Raw genomic sequence first — 20,018 nt, 5'->3', positions numbered from 1 at the left:
TACACAGTCATGTCAAAAACAGGAACTAGTTCCCAGTGATGATTTCACAAGGTCATTTGTATGTCTTTTAAAGTCTGCAAGTGAAATCGATCATCGAGAGAGCTTCTATAATCTAGTCCTTGAAGACGGGGCAGAAAATGCCTTCTTTCTTAGTTCTGTACGAACTGTAATGATGTCCTGCGACTGTAAATGTTATTTTTGAGAGCTTGTTTTACTTTTACAACCTGTATTTAAAGAAAAGAACCAGACTTTCAACAGCTTCACTGTCAAAGAACAATAGTATGCTATATTGACCTGGGGTAGTTTCAGAGTAGTTTCATACCTGTTCGAGGATAAACTTTACTGTGGTTTCTTATTGCTGTTAAAATGTTCTTTAATATAGATAGGAGGCCAGAGAAGAAGAAAACAGCGCCTGCAGATAGAAACCTCTTACCTTCACAAAAAGAAATGCATGAGTGTCCTTTACATATTGTACAGGACACGTCCTGTAATTCTATCAGTGACATGCCAATGTCATGGAAGAAAATGACCTTTATTTAACCTCACTTATGACAAGCAAGTGGTGCTTTATGCAGACAGACACCACACACACAGCTGTTATTGAGTGCCTCATTCTTTCACCCCTGTATGCTTAATAATGTGATTTAATTGTATAAAAAATAACTTCAAACCATTGATGAATTATAAATTAGTTAAGCTAAGCATAAGCATAGCATTGGGATGTAAAAAAAAAATGTTGGATTTTAGTTTTTCCACTCCCCCATTTTCCTTTCTTGTCATCAGCTTTGCCACTATCATGTGTCAAAGTATTTTACTCTCCCATAGACCAAAACCTCAGCACACATACTTTACATTCTTGTGTCTGTGTCATTGTCTCTCTTTTCTAACCTTGCAGGTATCAGACGGATACAGTCTACCTCGGCTTTTTTCTGCTGTGTGACAGAACAAGGAATGGCACCACTATACGGCATGATAAAATGTAACACCAAAGAAAATCTACGCGGATAACTAACCAGCATACTTGTACACAAACACCTTATTAAACAAAAACAAACACATCGCAATTTGAAAACTGTGTTTTTGTTTATGCTATCTTTTAACCAAGGAGAAAGCTGAAAGTTTTCTTCTCAGAACGACCTCTATATCCTGCCCAGGACAAATAAACGGAAAATGCCCAGCAACCATCAGACCAAAACAGTGCAACATATTCCACAGAAAGATGAGCACCGGGGATACCTGGAAACTTAGCAGATCTTCAAATGGCAGAAACAGGACAATATGTGTGTGTGTGTGTGTGTGGGGGGGGGGGGGGGGGGGGGGGGGCATGACCAAAAAAGGAGAAGGAGAAGGAAATGAAAAATAACATGTATGACAAAGGCTCACACGAGCATGTCTTTATTTAAGGCTACATTTAGAGGTAAGCCTTAATAATTCAGGCAAAATTTTACTTTCAAACATAAAAACTGATAAATATATAACACTATACAAAAAATGAATAGAGTAGAAAATAGGAAAAAATTCTTACTTGATATCTGAATTTGTAAGTTTTGCCACTTCCAAAGGAATGAACAGTTTCTACTTTTTATGGTATTTTAATTTTTTAATGAAAAGAGATAGCATATAAAACAAAAATCCAGAAACACACATTACATAGAAGTTATAAAACGGTTTGCATGTCACTGACTGAAATAAGTATTTGATCTCGAATAACAGCCAGAATTCTGGTTCCCACAGCTTGGCTGTGTGCCCATGTGACCCACTGATCAATCAATCCTGATCGCAACTCATTATATGTGCAAAGCACACCTGTCCGCAGAAACAATTTCTTCCATCCCATGCAAAAGGATGTAAGGGACAAGATTATAAACACACACAATGGACTGAACAACATGGCCATCACCAAGAAGCTTGCCGAGAAGGTGACAAGTGTTGCTGTGATTATTCAGGAATGGAAGAAATATAAAAAAGACCATCAATCGCCCTCAGTATGAATCTCCAAGCAAGGTCTTGCCTCACTGGTTGTGGATTACCATAAGAACTTATTTCCCTCAGCCAGAACAAATTGTACATGTACAATGACAATAAAGAGCTATTCTGTTATATTTTAGTAGATGGGTCTCATGATATAACAGTGACCCAAAACATACTGCCAAGGCAAGAAAGGGCTAAAGAAGAAGCACATTAAGATCATGGAGGGGCTTAGCCAATCCGTAGCAAATCCATAGAAAAACCTGTGCAGGGAGCTGAAGCTTCAACTTGATTTAGTGTTTCTGTAAATACGCTAGAAAATCCAACCTGGGACAAAAACTCAATGCATTTAGGCATGTAGACATGGTCAAGATGACCCCCTGAAATTCAAACCAGCATCAGAATGAGAACGAAAGGTGATGTAAGTGACTTTGAAGGAGACATGACCGGACAGTCTGAGTAATTCAGAAACTGCTGATCTTTCGGAAATTAAAGAACTGAAGGCAAAAGGGACCTAACCTGTTGCTAGCAAGGTGGTCTATATGCTACTGTCAGGGAGTTGGTGTGTGTATTTTCCTGACTTCTATCCACTCTGAAAGCAGCAGGGACAGCAAATGAGTCTATTTAAAGGATTCATCGACTCACCGTTATGTCAAAGCATCCTTTGCAGTTCAAAGCAGTGCTTAGCTTAGAGCATGATAATAATGTCTATCAACATATATAACAGAGTTTCTCAACTACGTTTAAGAATGTCCTCTCTGAGGGACATTATGACAGGCTTTGTTCCTGCTATCCCCATACACACGCAGATGTTTATGTAGCAACAGTGACTTTGGTCTCTGATACATGTGTAAATGCGTCAACACAGCAGCCAATCTCACATCCACACCGGACACGTGTACACACAATTGTTTATATCCCAAATAAAGAGGAGGAGGAGGAGGAGGGAGCACTTAGTCAGGTAAAATAAGAAAGACGCTTTTAACAAGACAGTGTCTTAGAACATTGTCACCGCACACACCACTGCCACTGAACCATCAGCTCAGGTAAGCACAGGTATGGTGCAGCGAGGTACAATGGGAATTAGGACTTAGGAATCAGGCGCCAAGGTTATGATTCTTTGTAGTTGCTGTTCGGTGATGGTGTAGGTGTGCTGAGCTTGCTTTAAGAGAGTGCTTAGCAAATCTTTTTTGTTTTGTAGACTTGTTAAGGGCATCTAGGATATTTGGTTTATTTATGCACCGAGTCTTCCAATGTCATTTAGAACTCGGGGATGACGCTGAGGCTAATTTCCTCGGACCCCATACATTTTAAAAGACTGCAAAACTTTATCTTTTTCCATATTTAGGATGTTTTTTGTCTTGGTGTCTTCTTTGCATATTCAGAATTGAAAAGTCAATTCTGAATAGATCAAATCAATGATCTTGTAAAAACGAAACATGTTGCTGCTCTGTTTTCTGATGGGCAAATTATGGTTCAGCCATTCTAGTGCACTGGCGATGCATTGGCAGTCTGAATGTAGCTTCAAACAAGCGGTCTACCTACCTCGTACTACTTGTGTTTTTGCTGACATTGGTCCATCGGTGAGCCATAGAGAACTACAAACTTATAGCTTACAAAGAGCTGAAGTGAAACTGAGAAAGGTGTCCACTGCAACCACGGTCTGTTTGTTTTGGGGTTGTTGTTGTTTTTTTCATTTTTGATGGGTTTTTTCAGAAATTCTCCCATTCCTGGTAAACTCCGTTATCACTCTGTGCAGTTGTGATTTTGGATCAATGCATGGTGAAAAAAAATCAGACGGCATATTTATGCATCAAGGTGTTTTTTGATCTTCTTGACAGGCAAATCTGATGTGTTTTAAAAGCACGAGGTGTCTTTTATCTTGCTGGGTTTTGTGCGTGGTTTGAAAAGAGGCATGGCTGTTAAAAATCCAAACAGTGATGGAAAATCACTTTTAGCAAGAGAGAGAAGAGCCAATAAGAGAAAAGGTGCTAAATTTCTAGAATGCCTTGACTCTTGCCAGCCCAGGGGTCTTCCAAGGTCATTCAGAACTCGGGGATGACGCTGAGCTTAATTTCCTCAGACACCATACATTTTAAAAGACTGCAAAACTTTTCTTTCTTTTTTTTTTCCACTGAGCATGTTACTTCCAAAACAAACGATACTGGAAAGCACATGACAGCATTCATCCAGTTGCAATGAACATTTGCAGAGCTGAGCGTAGGCTGAGGGAAAGGACCCGCTGGGTTCCTCCCCAAAACAAAAAGCGATCCGCTGTTTACTCTCCAAACACTCGGAGTGCATCCCTGCTGACGAGACACCGACCTCTCACACGGCAAGGGCAATCTTCCCGAGGAGAGGGCAGAGCGTGCGCTGTTTGGCTCTCTTATGTATGCATGTGAGAAAAAGTGATGTCTCGCAATCGTGTCTCACCATTTCTCTCCATCTGTCTCATTCAGTTGTGTTGAAGATGGGCCATCTCACTCTTGTGGCTTTTCTCACAGGTAAACAAAACAGAAATGCAGAAAATGACATTAAAGACAAAGTCCACATAAAATCCATAGAATTCATATTTTATCACCCTTGCTTCTCTTGCAGTGCTGTTCGGCCTTTTTGTGGAAGCCGAAGCAAGTAAGGTCAAAACTACGTGCACCTAACCTTGAGAATGGGTTTGTCGCAGTCCTGGTTTATAAACAAGCCATCCACAAATGTATTTCTCCCTACAATCAAAGTCATTCTTCTGCAGCCCTGACTAATATTTTTAGAGTCAAACTGTTTGCAGAAGGTCATCGCAGAGCAGATAAATCAGTTTGCTTAGTTCTAATAATAGCTACTCAACTGATAATTCACAGAATGTCATTACTACACCATATTTATTTATTTCCATTTGCTTTACATTCTCTCTTTCCTCTGGTTCAAGGAAACCAAATGCTGTCACACTTCACGACTACTTCAAATTTGTCACTAACTTCTTTTTCCCTCTCTTATATCGCCTCCTTCATGTGTCTGAAGATTCATTTGTTTACAGTAAGTGTACATGCTCTTATTTCTTTTATCATATACAATTTGAAATCTACCACATCAATAATATGTGCTCATTAAAAAGTTATAAAAGAACAGAGTATGACAATGTGTATTCTGTTCAGTTTAATCCATATCATAAATGAAAATGTGCTGGTTCTCTGCTTGATTTGCGGATGTGTTTGCTTTGCATCAAACAGACTATGAAAGCCTACGGATTGGAGGACTGGTCTTTGCCATCTTGTTGATCAGTGCAGGAATCGGTTTTTTGCTTTGTAAGTACTGTAATCGCAACAAAAACACACACATGGACAAAAATGTGCCTCTGAACCTCTGTAGAAAAAAAAGGTCACTGTAATTGAGTTGGGACTGACTACATCATGGTTTCTCTCCACAGATGGCAAATGCAAGAAGAGAGGGTAAGCTGTTCTTTTTGTGTCTTTTTAAGCCTCACTTTGTAAAATAAATTGAGAGTAGGGCTGCCACGATTAGTCGACTAGTCATGATTACGTCGACTATCAAAATCGTCGACGACTGATTTAATAGTCGACGCGTTGTTTGAAGCTTTGTAAGATCCCAAAAGACGCAGGAATAAGTGGCAGGATTTAAGAGTGTAATAACGGACTGAAACAGAAGATGGCAGCACTGCATGTACAAGGATGCCAGCTGCCGTTAAACCCCGGAGAAGAAGAAACTGTGTCCCAGAATTCATAGTGCAGCCCAGCTCAGTTTCCAACAATGGCGGCAGATACTTAGTTTTAATGTTACTCTTATTATTCTTTCTGGTCACAAAATAAACGTTTAACATATTTTATGTTAATGTAGCTGTGTAAACTTGAAATATCTGCTCAGTTTATCAAGACACCACATATTTTCAAAAGTGCTCCGAAGTTTTCAGAGACGTCTGTTACCCACTAGCTCGATAGTTAGCCGGGGGCAAGGCTCACTAGAGCCCGTGAGAACACCGGACCGGCAAATCGTTTTCAAACCCACCGCCGTCTTTCGCTACTCAGGTTAAACATGTAATATAAGTCACTTAGATAACTTAAAAATGTTAGTGTTTGGCTTTTTTCAGTATTTGTTCCTGAGTAAATCGGTTTGGCTGAGATTAAAGTTATAGTTTATACACAGCTGAATAAACGTCAAGCAGACAACTGATTATCAGAAGTGTGAGATGCTTGAGAATATACTCCGGTGTCCTGTTATATTTTAGATAGCAAGGAGCAGACGGCTGAGTTTATTAAACTTCACCGAAACAATCTGCAAATTTCATTTAAATTTAATAAACTATCTTGTCTTTATTTTTAGTTAGCACATACCTTAAACACTTAAAGCTGTAAGCTAATGATAGTTATATAAGAGCAGATGCTGCTGGTGCAATAAGCTGTACGTTTTACGTTCAATGGATGCATGATCTGATTAGTCGACTAATCGCAAAAATAATCGGTGACTAGTCGACTATCAAAATAATCGTTTGGGACAGCCCTAATTGAGTGACTCTTATTTATTGTCTCCATCTCCGTCTTTCTGTTGAAACTTCACTAATTACTTCCTCTCGCTCCTCTGTCACTTTGTAGAAAACATACTGACAACAGCAGTGAAATCTGATCTGATGCTTGACAAACTGGTTTTGGCCTTGAAAGAAGAGCTGGCAGGAGATGGGGCGGAGAGATTGACTGCCTCCTGAGAGCAGGGGGGTTCAGAGGAGGCTCACCTGCTCAGATACCTGTGTGAAGACACATCCTATTTTTTTTTTTAATCAAGTACTGCTCAAATTTGACATCACTTCCTTCCGGTCTGCTAGAAGGAGATGCAAAGAGAAAAAGTAAATGTCCACTTCTGTGCTGATACGTTGATGTTTATTTTTGTAAATACACACTCATCCATGCATCATATCCAGTCTGCCATATGGTGCTTCTTTAGTTATTAATATTGTGTAAAGCTGATTAAGTAATACACAGTTAGCATTTTAGCATTACTACCTGCTGTTTTGATCAGTTGTCCATACTGATGCTGTCAAACTCTAAACTATTGGAATAATCATGAAAAGTGTATTCTGTCAAATATCCTGAGTCAATTCGAAATTAAAGTCAAAATAAATGTCGGTGTCAATAACCAAGAGTCTCATTTTCATAACTTCCCTACAGCAAATTAGCATACTTTCATTTCCAGCAGTAAAATAAGACGTTATTTCATATTCAACTGTAATGGTGACAAATGCTATTATTACAGTACTTATAAAATTATTACTGCCCGTTTTTGTAAACATACATCACAGAGCGAAGGAAAAGCCAACCCCGACCCCACAAACCTCGTCTCCTTCTCCACAAGCAAACATTCCCCTCCTCTCCAACTCTGCGCCTACAACTGACTCTGGATCAGCTTCCACACCCAGCTCTTCTCCAGCCGCCAACCCTTCTGCTGACAAACGTAACTCCCCAAAACTGACCTGGGATCAGGATACGGCAACAAAGCTCCAGCAGTTTAAACTCTGCCCCCTTTTCCCTAAAACCCAGCCAACCTGTAGAGTGTCACGGAGTGCTGAAGGCAGGGTGTTGGCGCAGCGCGTGGAGAGAAGTCGCAGTTTCAGTGTCACGTATCCGTCCGCTCGTGAGAAATTTCCTCGTGATTTGCTTGTCGCTGCTAAACACAAAGGTAAGTGCCGAAACAAATAAATTAGCTCACATTTCACACAGCAGTGACGCCCTCGTCTATCCTTAGTTGCGGAAATTTGTTGATGAAGTTACGTTTTTTTTCGTCAGTTGAAAGCATTAATCTCATTCCGGGCTAATTGTAGGGTCACGTCACATTTAGGTTGTCATCTTAGAAAAGAAGAACTTTTGGGGGGAAAAAACTTTGTTATTGTGTTTTTCTACACTTAAAGGTTCAAATAAGACGAGTAAATACAACGTAGGCGGAAAAGCAGAGCGTCAGGCGCCTATAACGTCTATTTGGCCGTTTCCATCGAGCTCACCAGTGCCAGGACAACGGGACTGCACGCGCTTATTTGCGTGCGTGTGTCCATCACCTTCTTTGCTATTTTTTTAAGTGCTCAACAGGCTTAATGTACACCAGCTTTTTGTAGATAGGTCCTTGTTTAAATTCATCAGATAAGAGGAAAAACTCAAAGGAATATTTGCGGCATATTTTATCGCACCAATAAGGAGTTGGATTTTTAAAAAGCGCACATTATTTTTCCGTTTTCGGTTGTAAGCTTTCCTACTTTAGACTTTTCTAACGTGCTCATACTGTAGGCTGTATACACGGTCTTTTTTTTAACAGGACTGCAAAATGGTATGTGTGACCAGCTGATAAGAGCAGAAGTGACTGTGTGCCACCAGGACAGAGTGGGACAAGGACACAGGCAGTCAGATTATGTTGCACAGGACATGCATAGCATGCTGCTAATTTATCAAAGCAATCATTTGATCGTCATGGTTTCAGATACAGACTGTGCATGTGCAAAGAAGACTCTGCAAGAGCACAAGGAATTCAGATATGGAGCAAATAAGTTAACTTTCCACCAAAATAAAGCCCCCACAGAACCAAATAACCACAGTGAGGCTGTGAAATGTGTTGTGCAAAGACGTGATGGGAGTGCTGCAGAGCAAATGTACTCTGTGGAAAATGATGATCAACTCTCTCCCAACAGTTCTTCCCTGTTTTTCCAGTGATATAAGCTAGGGGGCAAACATTAGGATAATAGGCTGGTGATATAATAGAAGAGATGGTAAGAAGACAGGACAGAAGCTAAATAAGATGATTTTGTGATGATAATAACTTCACTTATATAGTCAAAGTATTTGCAATGGCGTTTTCTTTCCTTTCTTAGCTGAGACAGACTTGTCTGGACGTCCTCTCCTCCTCATGTAAATTACAAAAGCCTAAAAAGAAAACGGGACCAGCAGTGGAGAGAAAAGGGAGGACGAGGAAGCGCTCTTAGGTGGCACACTTGCTGCTCACCTTTCCTAATTGCATCAGTTCAGTGGCTGACAAACACAAATTTAGAAACTGCAACAAGAAGACATTGATTTTAGATCAGCCATGTGACTGTGACCTTCAGAGCATTTCCTTTCCTTCTCTGGGATAATGTTGGAAGAGAAACAGATGATAGAGGTCTTCCAAAAAATTTTGTTTTGAGCAACTGCTAGTCAGCACTTGGGAGATTGATGGGTGTAAGAGGAGGTTAAATTATGGAAATGTACGGTCTTTGTTGATCTGCTGAGTATGACTCTACAACATAAAGACTGTTTCTAGCCGCTCACTGTGGTTTCCATGAGTGATTCATGGCTTTAGTATGCTCCACTCCCTCTCTGTGTCCCTCCTCTTCCCCTCTCTTACCCAACCGCACTCTCCCTCATCTTCCTCTCTCCCACTCACTGTCAGCTTAAATCCTACTTCAAAACTTTATGTCATGTGATGTATTTCTTTCCCTTTTTTTTCAGTTTTGTCACTCTTTCATTTTCTTTGCCAGTGCTGATCTCCTCCACCTCATGCCTCTTCCTTCCTTTCTCTGTTGCTTGTTTCTCTTTACTTGTCAATGGAGTCCACACAGTTTTGCAACAACAGAGCCCATTTTGTGGTTGCTGTTTTCAGCTTGCATTTGTGATCACACATTTCGTTTCCAGCCTTTCGTTTCTGGAAAATCATCAAATGCCGGAGTCACAAAGTGAAGGGAGGTTCTGCTCTGTCTTGGGCAAGTAGAGGAAAAGTATTGGTTAAAGCAGGTTCACACTGTGTGCAGTGTGTTTCTTCGAGGACAAAGACTTCCCTGTGGGTGTGTGACTCGTACAGGATGTTTTGCATACTGGAATTCACTGCTTCTAATTTAGGAATAAAAAAATGCCTCTGAAAATAGGCAGCTGGCTTTGTAGTGCATTACATGACCCCAAGCACACCAGTGTCCAGCATTCAAACAGGTGGACGGGGGGTGGGGGGATTGTTAGAAGACAGAAACCAAGTCATACATGCTGTAAACACACACACAGTAGAGGAAGCTCTGATATTAAGACTTAGAGTGTAGTTATAACGTACTGCATGCGTGTGTTTTTCATACACGCGTACTTGTATCACTGATTCATTTTGTACTTTACCCTCATGGCTCAAAACATAGTTAAGCAGCTTAAGCATGATCTGGTGGAACTGGCAGTTGGCTCACATTCAAAGCCGAGGTGCTCACATGTTTGTGTGCTTTGCTCATTTCATTCCCCAAAGATCATCTTCTTGACACTGAATGGTAGCCGAGGAGCGCTCCTTGTGTATTTTGGATCCCTACGATCTTTCCTGCAGTAGCACCAACACAAGGAAAAAATTCTGATCACAAAATGTTCACGTTACTTAAAAATCAGTTTGCAGAAGCTTTACTTGTTAGCAGAAGTCGAAGTGGAACGTAGCTGAAGTTTATTGCGTAACCTCACTTGTAGAAAAGGGAGGAGAAGGAGTGTTGGGCGGAAAAGGGAAGCTCACCATGGGCTCGAGTGTATAGAGTAGAGAGCCTATCTTCAAGGGAATTTGTAAGGGAAGGGATAAACAAGAGAATGCTGGGGAAAGTGCAAGGACGTGACGAAGCGTGTCCAGGAACTGAAGAGTGTAGAGAATAAAGGAGAGGTCTAAACTGACTGGAGGGCACTGGAAGGGTAACAGGAGCTTAAAAAACAGAAGAGCTGTATGAAACAGCAGTGTTTAAACAAACATGCGATTGCTGAACACTTTCTGATGAGGACAGAGAAGATGAAGTGAAAGAAGCAATGGGTGAAAGGACGCAGCAAGAGAGCATGAGACGGAGTGTAAAGCACTCCCGAGGTCAGGAGGGAGAGGGATGCTCCGAGAGCTGACAACAAAACGCGAGGGATAGTCGGAGACAGGCGGGGAGAGCCAGAACAGAAAGCTCTTTATCCTTGGAGCAGAAGAAGCTCCACGGGGAGTTGGTGCCCGCAGTTGTGAATATAGGTTTTTAGTGGTTCTCTGGAAACATTTGTAATTTCCAAGTGGCCTGAAACCATAACTAAATTAGGTCAGAAACAACAGGATGATTAGCCAGTGACTCTTGTAGGTTTTTAAACAAAAATACAATATAGATTGATGTTTCCAGCATTTACAATTTGAAGATCTGCAGCTTTTCTTGTTCTTTTTATACATGAAAAATCTAGTAGTTGTGTAAATGTGAGTTATTCATGAACAATCCGCATATTCTGGCCAAGTTTGAACACTTTACTTACACACCAGGTGGTTTGTTCTTATGTTTCTGCAAGTCATGAACACAATGATTGGGATACACACCTTCATCACTTACTGCCTCGCCCCACCCTACACTAACATTTGCGTTAGAATATGATCTTTCAGTAGGAGCTGGGAGGCGCCACCTTTCTCTCCCCTGCCTGACCTTTCAGCTGCCCTTCTTTTTTTCCATCTTTGTTCTCTCTTACTGTCTTTCTGTCTGCTTTTGCCTTTGTTTCTCCCACCTTTCTCTCTCCCCCGGTGCCTTTCTAACTAGGTAAACCATTCTCCAGTGGTTGTTGGCCTATTTCCAGCAACTGTGCATTCCCCCTGGCTCGCCTTGGGTTGCTGTGGGGAGGCACTGTGATGGAGGCGCTCGTCCTGATCTTCTTTTTCTCCTCTTTGCTGCCAAACTCCGAAATACCACCAGCTGAACAGGGAGACACATTGTTCTTGCTTACATTCTTTATAGTGACCACCATGTCTCCCTTTCACACAAGCAAAAATGCTAGAAGATACCAGATTAATTGACCAATTTAATAATTTTGTATATAAAATGACACGTGAAAAATACAGATTTTCTCACAGACCCATCAGATCATTGGCAGGTGTCTGTTTTTGTCTGTCAGTCCAAAATCCAAAGATAGTCTTTCCCATATCAAGTATGGTGGAGAAAATCAATAATTTCTCATGTTTCTCATGAAATTACAGGAAATAGTAGTTTCATGAAAAACAGAGGGGGGTAAGTGGTAAGCTGTTACTGGTTTCTGGACAGTTTAGACAAGCTAAGTGGGGCATCAAATTTGACAAGTAACTAGGGGTGCACTCAGATCTCCTCTTATGGCAGCCTTTCAGTTCACAGACAAATGCTGCAGGGCATACATGACAGTTTTGCTAAATTTGTGTCCCCCATCTGGTTTGTTTGGTGTAAGGTGGCCGCAAAGCTCAGTCGGAGCCCTCTCTCTTTAATGTTATCTTAACTTTTGTGTCTGGCCTCATGCAAACAACATTCAATCCAAGGCAGTCGTTACTAAACGCTGCTTCTGTTTCTCCCCCATGGATCAACAGCTTTTCTTCTTGTAAATTTCCACCAGGAGCATGATGGAGAATAATCCCAAAAAGAATCTCGTTGCAGTCTTGGGGGAAAAAAACTAATCCTGTCAAGATCCCAGATCTTTGCAAAAGTCTTATAGTCTATGACTGAAAACTCAGACCAACCCATTGTCTCAGGATGTCAGGGGATGCCAGACTTTTTAAAGGTTTCCAATGTGTGAATGTTTATGCCAAGTGGAAAATCGCTGCCCTGGTTTTTTTCTTTCAGGGGCAGGGGGTTAAGGCGTGTCCTTTCTGAGAGCACATGATACCCCTGCTCCGATATTCCACCTCACACAGCACAAATACCTCAGATAGTGTGTTTAATATGGGTGCCCTTCTCTGGAAATACATTTCTCTATAAACAGTGACACAAGTTTATAGATGTATCTAGGTCGTCTTAGTCTAAGGAGCTTGGAAAGAAAAGCATCTGGACTTCTCCAAGTTTCTTGAAGACATTTCACCTCTCATCTGAGAATCTTCTTCACTTCTAAGGGAACACCATTGCTCCTAGACCTGAGGAAGCTTCTGGGATGACAGGAGAAACGTCTTCAAGAAACTTAAAGAAGTCCAGATGCTTTTCTTCCAAGCTCCTCAGGCAACAGTAGAAATAGCTCAATTGGCCAATGCACAGTTCACCTTTAAAAAAAGTTGAATTCAGTTGTTTTGTTCTTGTTTTTTCAGACAGAAATAGCTGTGAAGTTTGAGTGCACTTACCATATTCTTGTGGATTTATCCTGTTTATCTGCAAGTGAAAGCTAATTTACAAAGAAGACTTAAAAAAAACTGACAGGAAACTTCAAACACCTGGACAGTCACCATAGCTGTGGCCACACAATATATAATGCATGATGACATTAGAATGTGGTCTATATTCAGGCTATAGAACATTAATGCTTCGGTGCTTTAAGATGGCAGCAGTGCAATGCAGTATGCACGAGAGATGTAATTCTCCTGTTGAGGCTCCATTAGAGCACTTTGTGTCCATCAACATCAGCTCAAGTTTCTGTGTGTGAAAATAAAGCAGGAGGGGCCACTTTGTATCCATTTGAATTTGATCATTTGACTTTGTGTGTGCTTCAAAGGGGACAGATGCATGTCCTGTAAGCGTATCTCTGTGTGTTTAGTCCTTTTACTGCCCCTCAGAAAATACTGTGAGGCTAAATGTTGCATCATGTCTGTTGACTTTGTTGGCTGGTACTAGCCAGAGCCTTGTACTGACTAGAAGTTAATGGTTTCAGTCAACATGCATGCACAAGTGAAACATGAAGTTCTGGATGTTTCAACTAACTAGAGCTTGTGTTTCTGTCCTTATGTAAATCCTGAAGATGTTGAAGATCTGTGTTTTGGTGTTAATGACAAGTAAGTAAAACTCAAGTCTTTTAATATAGTGTGGGGGAAAAAATTGTATCACGTTTTTTTTTTCTTTTTCTTTTTCTAAAATGAGAAACTTAAGTTATTTTCATTCATTTGTTAAATCGGAAAGCATGACCAGTTAGCTTCACTTCCTTCTAACAGAGCTTGCAAGTCTCTCTCCTGTCACCACATTGTACAAATATTTGAGGACTCCTGATAACGTGGTGGGGGGAGAAAATAAACAGCAGAGTTCATGAGTGGCTACAGATATCATCTGGTCACCATTTCAGTCTTGGTTTAATTAGGTTTACAGTAATGCAGTACTGTGTAAAAGTATATGCTTCTTTCTGATTTTCCTTTTTCTTGCACATCAAATTGAAAAACTAGACAAAGACTACCTGGGTAAATACAAAATGCACTTTTTAAATGATGATGTAATTTATTAAGGGAAAAGGGTATTCAAACCTACCTGTGTGAAAAAGTAATTGCCTCAATTATTAAATCATAAATTAAAAAATACTTGATGATTGGAGAAATCATGCAGGAAGTCACAAAAGAAATCAGAACAACAACTAAAGAACTGCAGGCCTCACTTAGTCTTAGTTAAGGTCAGAGTTCATGATTAAACAACAAGAAAAAGATCGAGCAAAAATGGCATCTATTGGAGAGTTCTAAGGAGAAAACCACCGCTGACCAGAAAGAACCCAAAGGTTCTTCTCACATTTACCAAAAAAACTTGATGACCCCCAAAACTTTGCAGAAAATATTCTAAACACCGACGAGATTCTAACAGTCAAACATGGTGGCAGTAGTGTGATGGTCTGGGCTGCTTTCTGCTCTCTACCAGAAAGTCCTGAAGGAGAATGTCCATCCATCAGTTCATGTCCTAAAGCTCAAGAACACTTCAGTTAGATATACCACGTGTCCACCTGTGAATGGCTCAAAATACAACCCCCCCCACACACACACACACACACACACCCACCCACCCAAAAAAAAACAATCTTGAGTGAAAACTGATCGAGATATTTTATTGTGACCTCAAACCAAACTCTTTCACACAGGGTCAAATAGGTCTGGGTAACTTTTCTCCCATGATAAATAAAATCCTTTTTTTTTTTTTTTTTTTTTTTAAATTGCATTTTAGTATTCACTTTGATTATATTTGTCTAAAAATAAAATGTTTTATCAGAAACATTTAAGTGTCATTAATATGTTACATTAAAAAAAAAACAATAAATGAGGAAGTGGGGGGAAATACATTTTCACAGCACCGTATGTGGAACTAATTTCTGACAGTGTAGTTTCCATTGGTAATGAAGCGAGGCTTCATCAAGTGGAAACTAGAGATGATATTTGGTGAAACGGAGCTTTATTTATAATTTTAAATACGAAAGCTTTAAGGGGTATTTATGAATTGCCACTGAGAGAATTTCATTGCCTTTCTTTGAATGCTGCATGAAATAGTTTAACATCAGCTTCCACTTTCAAGATCTCTTATCAGCAGCACGAGATTGGCTCTGTTTCACTGTTGTGTCTGATCCCTTGCAGTTGTGTCCCTGGTGTTCGCAGAAGAACAGAACGGTAAGTACAGTCCTGGACGTCAGATTCAATAGAGCCTAATGTTTGAAACCTGTCCTCCTGACACTTAGGCATGCCACGATTTAGTAACTCTGATAATACCACTGATGATAACACTACTTAGATGTTTCTGAATGTTTCCCGTGTGTCTGCTTTTAACTGATCCTCTTTATTTCTGTTCCTACAGCGGAAGATGACCCCTTCACCTTTGGTAATTATCTGTAAATTTATTACTGTCTTATGTCAGTTGATTAAAGTAAGAAGATGATGCCTTATATTGATTGTTGCACCCTTATATAAAAGAAGAATGCAATATAAATATTGTTGGGTAAATGTCTATAATATTTATTTACTTGTTGGTGCATCGATTTCAGTCTCGACCTTTTGTCTGACTATTTTTTTTTTTTTTACTTCAAGTTGTTGTTGTTGTCTAATGGCTAACATGATGTGTTCGTGCAGACTATCACAGACTGCGTGTCGGAGGCCTCATCCTAGCTGCCGTTCTCTGTCTCATTGGCATCACCATCCTTCTCAGTAAGTGGCAAAATACTCACAGATACATGCATTATACAAATATATGCACAGCTATAAATAGACTCCATCAAAGGCACGCAGTCATCTTTGCTTCTTTTCTCTCACTTCAGGCGGCCACTGCAGGTGCAAGTTCAACCAGAATAAGAGGTGATCTGTCATCGAAATATTTAAAAAACATCTGTGTAACAGGAGTAAACTAACGCTGCGGCCACACCGGAAATGTTTTGCAGCAATGTGCCCACCAGAGACCACAGAAAGTGATCACATTTGACTACAAGTGACTACAGGTTAAATAACCGCTGGCAACATGAAGCGGCCAGGACCTGAGATAAACTTTTCTCACATTTTGTGTGGCACTTCCAGCTAAGCGATTGAAGCAACTGCCAATGAGAGCACAGGATACTCCTGACAACTGGAGCCTCGAATATCTGCAACCAGCCCTCAGTTTCAAAGCAATGCACAAGAAACAAAGCACTTCCAGTGTGGACGGACCTTAATGGCACCGCATATCAAATATTATCTTGCAAGTCATGTTAGGCTTTTGTTTTGTTTTTTTCAACCCCAATTCTTGAATTCTTGCTTCTCTTTGCAGGCGGAGGACAGGAAGCAATGCTCAGCAGATGCTTACCGATCAAGGTAATGCATACATCCTGATTACATCCCTGGCTGCCATTTCGCGCCATCGGCCCCTCTGGCCAACACCAGTAGGCGGTAGGGTAAAGTGTCTTGCCCAAGGACACAACGACCAGGACAGAGAGCCCAGGGATCGAACCGGCGACCTTCCGGTTACAGATACGCTTCCCAACCCCCTGAGCCACGGTCGCCCCATTGACAACACTCTTTACCTTATTAACTGGTTCACAAACTAAAGGTGCACCAGTCGACCGGCCAGAGACTGTTGTCCAGCATTCTCACCCTGAATCAGTGACTGACTGGTCAGCCTCACGTGTGTCCGATTACAGGCCAGTCCATTTAATGTCCCATTCGGCACAGTGTGCAGGCTCCTCTCAGAGAGCAAAGATAAAGTTCTTCTAAGTGGGGGAACAACCACATAAATGTTTATAACAAAAACACTCATTAGACAGTTAAACTGAGTGAAAAAGAGGAAAAAAGTTTGATGTTCTGTCATGTGATGAAGTTATAAATATTGGAAATGGAATATTTTGTTCCTGTATAGGACACTCTATTTCAGCTTTTTAATGCATACCTATGAGTTGTGTGAAGCCGGATAAACAACTTCTTCTCTTATCAACATATTCACAATTTTATCACCCACTTGGCATCCTGCCTAGATCTCAAGTTATATATACTCGGTTCATCTGCTTCACTGTAGACATCCCCATGTGTCTCTCACACGCACGCACACACTGACACAGAATGGAAAACGCTCATAGTGCTGGACTGAGATGGCACAGACCTCGCTGTTCAACAGGTGCAGGGACTCTGGGAGTCTGGCAGGCAGAGAAGGGAAGGAGAGAGGAAGGCAAAAAGTACTGCTGTTTCATTTAACTTTGCATTTTTTAGCGTTTTTTGTTTTTTTTTTAACACAGAAATATTGTTAATTTGTATACTCTGTGTTGGAGCTGTTGATACTGAGGCCAAGCTGTTTTGATTTTAGCAGCTTTAATATAGGACAAACACACAGGTGGCCCATATGGAAAAAAACACTGGGTGTGTATACAGGCAACTCAGCAGGATCCCACAGGGACATACTGCACTGTTAGGCAGTTTCCACTCACAGGCCCACACACTCTTCCTCTTTCTGACGTTCATTCTCAGATGATGAGCAGCATATAACAAAGAGTGGATTTTCTACAAAGAGCCACAAACATTCATCATTTTACATAAAATTATGATTGCTACGTTGTTACGGCCTCACTTGCCATGATGGGGTTGAGCTGGGGGGTGTTTTTTATTTTGTTTGTATTTTGCTTCTTCTTTCCTTTTTTTAATGCCTAATAAAAAAAAGTCACACTTTTCAGTAGTTACTTCTCTAAATATGTTTACTGCTGTCACAAGGTCCCAGTTAAATCTGCAATGTTTTGTCACAGTGTTCTCTAAAGTCTAGAGGTTTAATTTTTTTTTTAAAAATGCAGTTTGAGTTATATTGCAGATTAAAGCAAAGTCATGCAGACCCTACTAAAGGACCCCGTTTGTGCCTCATGTTGGCGATCATATTTTCAGGAAGAAAGTCAACCATGCTTTCCTTTGTGTGTGTCTCTGTAGGTCGTGCCTGCGACTGCTAGATGTCAGCCAGAACACACCGACTTCCCAAATCTGCAAGCAACAGACACCGCAGAGGATGAGCACTGGGACTCGTGACAACCCACAACACCCTACTGTTGTTTATTTAGAGAGATAAACAAAGAGTAGTCTGTGTGCACCTGATCTGAGGTGTGGCGCTTTCTACCTGAGCTACTGATCTTCAATCCGCCCCTCAACCCATACACCCACGTTCAAAAAAAAAAAAAATATATATATATATATATATATATATATATATATATATATATATATATATATATATATATATATATATATATATTACGGTTTTGCCACTTTCATTTCAATCAGTTTACCTTTTGTGATACTGCACACTGTGTAAAAATAAAAATGAATAAATCGATATTAACCAGCTGTGATACCCAGCTGCTCACGACAGAAATTGGTCATTGACACACAGGTCTTTTTTTATGTTAGTAGTTTTGAATGTATCTAAGTAAAATAGTAGCACAAACCTATTCCCAAATAAATGTCTCACATTACTCCTCATACCTGTACTGTATGTCTGAGTCAAACATTGATGTAGATGTTAGTCACTTACTGTGGCCGGCCTAACCCTGTGTGCTTTTGTGTGAATTATATGAAATCCATGTATTCATGAGTAATTAGGGTGCTGCTGGGAATTCATCAAAATCTGTTCGTTTCCATGTTTTGCCTTTTGAAAGAGTGTAGTGGATTGCACTGTTCAGAGAGTCATGTTTCTATAAAAGAAATGCTGAAACACCTATGTGCTCTTTACTTCTTACTTTTTTACAAAGGGGCTTTTTATGAAGTTTCAAATTAAGGCCTGCTGTACAATACCAGTATACCGAAGGCAGTAATACAGAGACAAAAATGATGTAGTTGTTGAGAGTGAGCTGTGTTGTTTCCAACAATTGAATGAGGCTTAACTGGATACGCTTCTCATTGTACGCTGTGTGTCTGATTTTCTGAAAGATGTTTTAAGGAGTAAAGAATTGGAAAGATTCACCTCATGGGTGTAACAATCTGCAAGCAGTAGGTGTAGTGAAGGTAGATGAATTTAAATACCTTGGGTCAACGTTCTGACGCAACGGACAGTTTACAACACAGGTGGGGAATACAGTGCAGGCAGGGTGAAGTGGGTGGAGATGAGTGTCAGAGGTGGTTTGTGACAGAAAGTGGTAGTGAGACCTGCTATGATGTTTGGATGAAGGCAGGAGGTCGGTCTGGAAGTAGTAGAAGAATGAAGATTTTCACTGAAAAGGATTAGCAAGATAGAAATGATCATATCAGAGCAATTTGGAGAGGAATAGCTGGAAATGTGTAAACGAGGCATAGGGCTGTTGAATATGGAGCGGTCAGGGGGCAGAAAGACCACAAAGATTCATGGATGTAGTGTAGGAGGACATACATGTGACCGGAGGATGCTAGGGACAGGGTGAGATGGGAGCAGATCCCTGTGGCGACCCCTAAAGGGAGCACCCGAGAGAAGAAGTCGACCACTTTTTAAAAGGCTGTGTACCATGTTATGTATCAACTGCTGATTTCCTCATCTGTTTGAAAAATGTAGAAAAGAATTTGAGGTTTAAGTCGCTGTATACAAGGGTGAAAAAGACAACAAAAAAGTATACAATGAACAAAAAATAAATAAAAATGTGTCACTCTGTGTCGTGGGATAAAAAACAGACAACCTTAAAGTGGAAATCCTCACATTACCTATGTTCAGTGAACACAGGGTGCCACTGCATCCACAAAAACAATCCAGAAACTTCCGTAGCTTCTGTCTTTTAAGATGACTTGAGGGGACGTAAAAGCTGGTTACAAAGTGCTGTCTTTTCACTTTTATTGTTTGAAAATAGTTGTGCTGGTTTTTATATCAAAAAGGGAGCTCACATAAAGCATCTTGTGTAAGCGTTAAAGGGGTTTTCAAAGTAAGTAAATGAATAGAAGTATAATGAGTGGCCTTCATAGCCATGTTCTTTCTTCTTTATTAGACATGCTCTGTC

The 20,018-nt window shown here is 40.5% G+C and overlaps 1 protein-coding gene and 1 long non-coding RNA gene across 2 annotated transcripts; both read left to right on the top strand.

The window, feature by feature from the left end:
- The first annotated feature begins 2,928 nt into the window (after positions 1-2,928).
- LOC146563711 (uncharacterized) lies at positions 2,929-7,108 on the top strand. Its single transcript, XR_014894347.1, has 7 exons — positions 2,929-3,014; positions 4,428-4,472; positions 4,567-4,599; positions 4,981-4,995; positions 5,190-5,264; positions 5,387-5,408; positions 6,567-7,108. It is a non-coding gene; the product is annotated as an uncharacterized LOC146563711 (long non-coding RNA).
- Positions 7,109-7,483: 375 nt separating this feature from the next.
- fxyd3 (FXYD domain containing ion transport regulator 3) lies at positions 7,484-18,776 on the top strand. Its single transcript, XM_085290963.1, has 8 exons — positions 7,484-7,644; positions 13,626-13,659; positions 15,205-15,237; positions 15,422-15,445; positions 15,694-15,768; positions 15,879-15,915; positions 16,361-16,404; positions 17,995-18,776. The coding sequence occupies exons 2-8, from the start codon at positions 13,626-13,628 to the stop codon at positions 18,012-18,014; spliced, it is 267 nt and encodes an 88-aa protein (XP_085147089.1). The 5' UTR covers positions 7,484-7,644; the 3' UTR covers positions 18,015-18,776.
- The last annotated feature ends 1,242 nt before the right edge of the window (positions 18,777-20,018 follow it).

This window comes from Mchenga conophoros, linkage group LG11 (genome assembly GCF_057382185.1).
Source record: "Mchenga conophoros isolate Kocher_MC1m ecotype Shallow Benthic linkage group LG11, M_conophoros_male_GT1.1, whole genome shotgun sequence".
Taxonomy (NCBI): Eukaryota; Metazoa; Chordata; class Actinopteri; order Cichliformes; family Cichlidae; genus Mchenga; species Mchenga conophoros.
This window is presented reverse-complemented; position numbering and strand designations above follow the sequence as displayed.

What these genes read in the sequence shown, in the direction of transcription:
- fxyd3 (XM_085290963.1), top strand. Translation starts at nt 13,626, where the DNA reads ATGTTGAAGATCTGTGTTTTGGTGTTAATGACAA. An exon ending in GTTCGCAGAAGAACAGAACG is followed by an intron (nt 15,238 to 15,421) that starts GTAAGTACAGTC and finishes CTGTTCCTACAG; the next exon opens with CGGAAGATGACCCCTTCACC. An exon ending in GCAGATGCTTACCGATCAAG is followed by an intron (nt 16,405 to 17,994) that starts GTAATGCATACA and finishes GTGTCTCTGTAG; the next exon opens with GTCGTGCCTGCGACTGCTAG.